Below are 6,983 nucleotides of genomic sequence, written 5' to 3' on the forward strand. Positions count from 1 at the left end.
CAGCTGATGATGAAGGACACTCCGAGCCTACCATGTCACTGTCGTCGCCGGCTCCTCCCGCAACATCCCCACAAGTAAGGATGAGCAAGAGCAAACATGCTCGAATAAAGGATTGATATCCTACTTTCACTCCTAAATCGAGTAGGCATGTTGCTGCCACAACTACGCATAAAAGTACTACTTGTAACAGGTGATGACTAAGGATATTTGCTTCCTAAGACTCATCACAATAAGGAACACTCAAGCATCGTGACTTAATACAAAATAAATTGAAATTTGTACACGACAAGAGTGTTTGTGGCACACTGGCCAATAAAGTATCTCACAGCAAGATATTACAACACATAAGTTCAGATTCAGGCGTCCTGCTCCAAGCTGTCGGCTATCCTGTCGGCTACCGGCTTGACCTCCCCAAGGTACTCGTCGAACTTGCCTTCGTCAGAGTCGGGATTCAGGCCTTCGCCTTCGCCAAGTGGAGCCAGGTTAGCCTGTGGCAAGTAGAACTTCACCAACCCGAGCACGTGTGACACGTACTGTCGGGTGGTCTTCGAGAGGTACTTCATGATTCCTTGGGGAACTTTTTGAAGTTGTTCCACCAAGAAGAATGGGCCTCGGCATCCTCCTCGGAGATGTCCACCATGTCCACAATAGCTTGAGTTACGACCTTTAGCTCATCAAGTTCATGCTGCAACGAGGTATTGGACTCTGACAAGTCCTTGACATGTTGCAACATCTCGACCAGCTGCACGTCATAGTCGGCCTTCATCTTTTGAAGCTTCTCGATTTCATCTGCACGATGGTACATAAGAAGCTTTAAATCTAGCACCATACTCTCCTGAATCTTCAATGATTTTCAGAGTGCTGTGTATGTGTATATGTAACACCCGGTTTATAAAAGGACATAAACCGAGCAATCATATACGTGCCAGGATCAAGTCACACGTATATACAACAGAATGAACAGTATATCATAGCACATATCACGTAAAAAGATATAATAAAGCGAATACGAATGTTATTTATTACATTAATGACAAAAGTCTGGTACAGAGTATGCGAAAGCGTAATACATAAATGATAACTCTCGTCGGAAGCTGAGCAGGGCGCCACAGGGACGTCGACTGGGAGACGAACGCCTAGAAGTCCTCGTAATCCTGGTAGCGCTGAGCGAACTCCCTCGCGTCGGCAGGAACTGAGCAGCAGTAGCGTATCCAAGAGGAAAAAATAGAGAAGAGGCAAGAGTGAGTACACAATTTGTACTCAACAAGTATAACACAAACTATGAGACTCTAAGGTTGGCTGACTCAACTGCATTAGCTTTTAAGTCTTGGCAAAATTTTATTAAAGCTATTTACTACAAGTTGATGAATTACCATAAACCCAGTTACATAGTAATTAATCAAAATTAATCATGTTACTACTGAGAACCAAACCGAAACCACCAAGGTAACCCCGAGAGGCACCCCCCTCGTCGGAAGGAGATAACCCCACTAATCAAAAGAAGGATCTGGGCCGCTCATGACCGTGAGCACGGCTAGTATACCAGTTTTACACTCTGCAGAGGTTGCACATCTTTACCCACAAGTCGTGAGCTACGCTAGTTGTTCATCACACTTCCTTAGGTGAGATGACTAGCAAACTCACTACGAGGCCGTTACAAAGGACACGTTGGTAAGGTGTAACCGCTAAGGATTCAGGCAATGCAACGATGGTACCCACCTCGAGGGGTACGCAGACCAAGCCTCGTAGCCTGGGCACCATTGAAGCTCGACTCCCCTCTTGCCCCGTCGGTAAGTTACTCCCGAACCAAAATGACCTAATTAGTAAGCCAAGACCGTCCCATTCCAGTCTTGTGGTAGCGCTGTTGTCCCAGGTTGTCGCTCTATGAACCGATCCTTATGGAGAGTGGCCAACCAGGCAGTAAGCACCGTGCTGGCCCCCTAAACTATGTTTCTAACAAAACCAATTTTAACGAGAAGTGAGCCACTCAAGCCACACAGAGGGCCACTCTCAGAATTAAGTTGCATATACCATTAATCAAATTAATTAAAAAGGACCAAGTGTGTTATAGCGCAGCACCTAGCACAACTAACCAAAATGCAACCCAAAGGATATATATAAAGGATATAAAGTGGCTAGGAAAGTCCTTATAGGCATACAGTATTAAAATGCAGTATGAAAATGTATTTAAAATGATAGGTGTTGTTCATGTTATACTTGCCTTCCTCGTACTGCTCCTGCTGCTGCTCAAACTGGTCGGAAGACAGCTGCTCCGGGTACTGGTACTGGGGCTCCTCCGGTAGCTCAACGTCTACTCACGAACACATGGCCAAAAACAAGGCAACAACATAAACATACATGCAAATAAATGCTAACACTAAGAAACAGTACATTAATACATAAAAAACAGCACACTAAACTAGTCTAAAACTATTCTACGCGTTACAATGATCCCGTGGATATAAAGAATGCCTAAAACAGAGCTAAAACGCATAATCTAGTCCAAAAATAAGTTCCAGGGACCTATTTGTAAGAAAACTGGAGTTTCTAGGGGTTTTCTGGGCAAAACCGAGGACTAAAACGTAATTAAACTAAAACTCTGGGGTCTAACTCGCAAAAAGACTAAGCCTGGACGGCGGGTTCTATTCTGAGAAAAGCCAGGGGGGTCCGTGCAAGTTTTTGGGCCGAACTGTAAATACTTCTGAACAGACTTGGAGTGCGGGTTGAATCTACTAAAGTGCAGGGGCTCTTTAGCAAATGAACCAGGCCGAACTGGTATCTTTGCATGTTGGTCGTTGGATCTCGATCGCGTGGCTCTGGTTTGGTGGGATCCGGATCTAATCAGAGCCGTTCACCTCAGATCTGACGGCCTAGATCAGATCTGCGTGAGGGCGGCGGCGGAGCTCCTGCGGGGGTTTTTCGGGGCTGTGGCGTGGCCGGGCTGCTGGACCGCAGCGGCGTAGAGCTATGGTGCGGCGGAGCGAGGGGAGCGGGCGCTAGGGTTAGGGGTGGCGACTGCGGATGGGAGGAGGAGGGGAGGCTCGGGCTTCTATTTGTAGGGCGGCGGGTTGCCTTGGCGTGCGCGCCTGAGGTGGGAAGGCTGGCGGAATTTGTGGCCGGGGATCTCGGCGTGCGGTTGCGAGGACGGGAGAGGCGGGGAAGACGGGCCTGACCAGGCGGGTCCGGATGGTCAGTGACGGGCGAGCGGTGCGCTGGCGAAGCGGAGCTGAGGCGCGGGGAACGTCTGGGCCGCGCGCTTGGGCCGGGCGAGCGGGGCGTTGGCCTGCGGAGGGATGGGCCGCGTGCGTAGATGCTGGGCCAGAGCGCGGGAGAAGGAGGGGGTGAGCGGGCTAGATTGAACGGGCCAGACTGGGTCGGGTGCTGGGCTGGTCACTGGGTTTGGGTTTTCTTTTCTATTTCTATTTCCTCTCTCTTTTTCTTTTCCCTATTCAAACTCAACTCAAACTAAAACCAAATGAATTCAAATTTGAAATTGAATTCACTCTAGCACTCAAACAAATAAAACAATGCTCCAGCATGATGCAACAACAAAATTAAACCTATGATAAAATTTTATTTACTTGAGGAACAAAAATTAGATTAAATGCCATACTAAACACAATAAACCTTAGAAATTTAAATAAAGCCAATTAAATTTATTATTAAATGCTGAAATTTAAATTAGGGTGTTACAAATCCTACCCCCTTACAGGAATCTTGTCCCAAGATTCTGGACTGGCTAGCAAAGAGATTAGGATATGTCTTCATCAACTCCTCTTCCTTCTTCTGGTAAGTCTTCCGGAAAGACGTCCGGGAATTCAGACACCACACGAATACCATCCGTGGGTCTAGCCTCCATCTGATGAAAAAAACCAGAATGATCTGTAGCACTGACTGTCACCTCTTGGCCATTAGATGCTAACAAGGGAACTGACCGCTGAGCACAATCAATTCTGACTCCCCACTTGGCAAGAGTAAACCACACTTTATATACTTTATATACTTTATATATATCTTTTGGGTTGCATTTTGGTTAGTTGTGCTAGGTGCCGCGCTATAACACACTAGGTCCTTTTTAATTAATTTGATTAATGGTATATGCAACTTAATTCTGAGAGTGGCCCTCTGTGTGGCTTGAGTGGCTCACTTCTCGTTAAAATTGGTTTTGTTAGAAATATGGTTTAGGGGGCCAGCACGGTGCTTACTGCCTGGTTGGCCACTCTCCATAAGGACCGGTTCATAGAGCGACAACCTGGGACAACAGCGCTACCACAAGACTGGAATAGGACGGTCTTGGCTTACTAATTAGGTCATTTTGGTTCGGGAGTAACTTACCGACGGGGCAAGAGGGGAGTCGAGCTTCAATGGTGCCCAGGCTACGAGGCTTGGTCTGCGTACCCCTCGAGGTGGGTACCATCGTTGCATTGTCTGAATCCTTAGCGGTTACACCTTACCAACGTGTCCTTTGTAACGGCCTCGTAGTGAGTTTGCTAGTCATCTCACCTAAGGAAGTGTGATGAACAACTAGCGTAACTCACGACTTGTGGGTAAAGATGTGCAACCTCTGCAGAGTGTAAAACTGGTATACTAGCCATGCTCACGGTCATGAGCGGCCCAGATCCTCCTTTTGATTAGTGGGGTTATCTCCTTCCGACAAGGGGGTGCCTCTCGGGGTTACCTTGGTGGTTTTGGTTTGGTTCTCAGTAGTAACATGATTAATTTTGATTAATTACTATGTAACTGGGTTTATGGTAATTCATCAACTTGTAGTAAATAGCTTTAATAAAATTTTGCCAAGACTTAAAAACTAATGCAGTCAGTCAGCCAACCTTAGAGCCTCATAGTTTGTGTTATACTTGTTGAGTACAAGTTGTGTACTCACTCTTGCATCCTCTCTACTTTTTCCTCTTGGATATGCTACTGCTGCTCAGTTCCTGCCGACGCGAGGGAGTTCGCTCAGCGCTACCAGGACTACGAGGACTTCTAGGCGTTCGTCTCCCAGTCGACGTCCCTGTGGCGCCCTGCTCAGCTTCCGACGAGAGTTTCTATCATATTTGTACTTCGCTTCCGCTGTATCAGACATTTTTATCATTAATGTAATAAATAATATTCGTACTCGCTTTATTATATCTTTTACGTGATATGTGCTGTGATATACTGTTCATTATGTTGTATATATGTGTGACTTGATCCTGGCACGTATATGATTGCTCGGTTTATGTCCTTTTATAAACCGGGTGTTACAGTATAGTAAAAATTTATAAGTACCAAACACATGAAGAAAACAAGTAGATTCGTCGATAACAAGCTAAAAGGACTTACCTCTTTGCTCTTTTGAGCATTTCTTATGCTTCTCACTCTGAGCAGCCACTCGCTCCTCGAGAGCCTCCTTGTGCACTGTAAGCTTGGACACCTGCTCTCTCGGAGCGAGAAGCTCCTGGCCCTCTGGGGGCTTGCTGCTCTCTTGCTCGGCCATCTCCTGGACAAACAGACAAGGATCAGCAAGTAGCTACTCGATCTACAAAAATAAAGTACTCGATAAAAATAATACTTACCGCCATGATCTTCTGGCACTCAGACATCTGGCCTTGCACAAGTTTCTAGCATTTCTCCATACTTTCCTGTGCAAGCTTGATCTTCTCGGCTGGTGGCGGGGTACTCCCTGCTGGAGCATTGGAAGTACTCGCCCCCACCACCAGCAACGTCACAACCTCCCGGCGAGGCTCAGCGATAGTCTTCCTCACAGGATCCTCTTGTGGAGGTGGACCTGGGAAGACTCCTCTCGGGTAAAAACTTCGAGCAAAAGGCAATCGATCCAAATCAAAGGGAGGAGGCATAATGGGCTCACCTGTGGGGATCTCCTCCAATGGCTACCGGTCTTCATCGACGTCAGGATATGTCGAGTCTCGGAGCATGGACGGCACTAGTTCTTCCGCAGACTAGGCGTCTGTGTCTGGGGCATCCTTGGGAGCCGCTTCCGTGGGTTTGGGGGCTGCGGACGCACTGCCGCTTGTACCCTCCACACCAAGGCTCGCCTTGATACAATAAAATAGCAAATTAAGTATTCGACAAGAGTCAAATGACGATACATGACAAGGGAAATAACACTTACAAGGTCGCCTTCTTGATGGGGAGTTTCCCTCGTGCCGTCAGCTTGCGAAGAGGCTGAGGCTATACCACCATGGTACCCGACGTTGCCGAGGACTCGCTGGTGGCCGCACCTTTCTCCCCTTGGGCGGCAGCTTCCTTATTCGAACCACTCGCCGAGGTAGCAGTGTCTGGCAGAGTGATCCTTGTCTCCGTTGATGGGTCCTCCAGTGTGGAGGGGACTTTCGTTCCCGTCTTGGCATCATCCCCAGATGCCGTTGATCGAGGAGCCTTCCTCGCCGGACTCAAGAAAAGAAAGGAAGAAATGAAAAACAACTTGATGAAACCTCAAAAGTAGTCGAGTACATTGCAATATAATAGAAATCCATACTTATTTGGTATCACTAAGCTGTGAAGGAGCCCTGCGCTTCCGCGTAGTTGTGTGTGGAGCTTTCGGGTGCTCAGCCGCCGTGTCCTCGCTCAGGCTAGGACACCAATCCTTTCCACCCCCACTCCCAGCTGACCCCCTAGCTTCTGCACGGTCAAGTTCGCTATCAGAACTATCTATGTAATCATCAATTATTGGAAGATCCCCAATGTGGCTTTGGCCTTGCATGAGCACTCAGGAGAAGATGGGAGGGGCGAGTAATGCCTGGCAAGGGGGGACTACTCCTATAAACGTCTATGTCCTCCTGCCAAAAGACTGAATGTTAGATACCGACATTTGCAAAGCAAAAAGTACTCAAAATCAACGAATCGACTACTTTTACACATACCTTTGTTGGAGGATTTATCACCGAGAAAGTATCTGGGATGTGTGGAACTTTATCCACATTGTCAGGTACTCGCTGGACGCAACGCAGAGCTTCTCCATCAGAGATCTCTGCAGTCGAGAA

At 47.4% G+C, this 6,983-nt stretch overlaps 1 protein-coding gene across 5 annotated transcripts; it reads right to left on the reverse strand.

The window, feature by feature from the left end:
• Nucleotides 1-228: 228 nt before the first annotated feature.
• On the reverse strand, nucleotides 229-6,772 carry LOC120666121. 5 transcript variants are annotated; one of them, XM_039945913.1, is made up of 6 exons: nucleotides 6,479-6,772; nucleotides 6,113-6,391; nucleotides 5,849-6,035; nucleotides 5,556-5,767; nucleotides 5,323-5,479; nucleotides 232-789 (listed from the first exon to the last, which is right to left on the reverse strand). In XM_039945913.1, the coding sequence occupies exons 4-6, from the start codon at nucleotides 5,580-5,582 to the stop codon at nucleotides 560-562; spliced, it is 414 nt and encodes a 137-aa protein (XP_039801847.1). In that variant the 5' UTR covers nucleotides 5,583-5,767; nucleotides 5,849-6,035; nucleotides 6,113-6,391; nucleotides 6,479-6,772; the 3' UTR covers nucleotides 232-559. The 5 variants fall into 5 exon arrangements, 3 of the variants coding, with proteins under 3 accessions (XP_039801848.1, XP_039801847.1, XP_039801846.1); XM_039945914.1 differs by having other exon boundaries at nucleotides 229-789; nucleotides 5,323-5,476; nucleotides 6,113-6,772; XR_005671569.1 differs by having other exon boundaries at nucleotides 231-861; nucleotides 6,113-6,772.
• Nucleotides 6,773-6,983: the final 211 nt, after the last annotated feature.

This window comes from Panicum virgatum, chromosome 3N, assembly GCF_016808335.1.
Source record: "Panicum virgatum strain AP13 chromosome 3N, P.virgatum_v5, whole genome shotgun sequence".
NCBI classification, from domain to species: Eukaryota; Viridiplantae; Streptophyta; class Magnoliopsida; order Poales; family Poaceae; genus Panicum; species Panicum virgatum.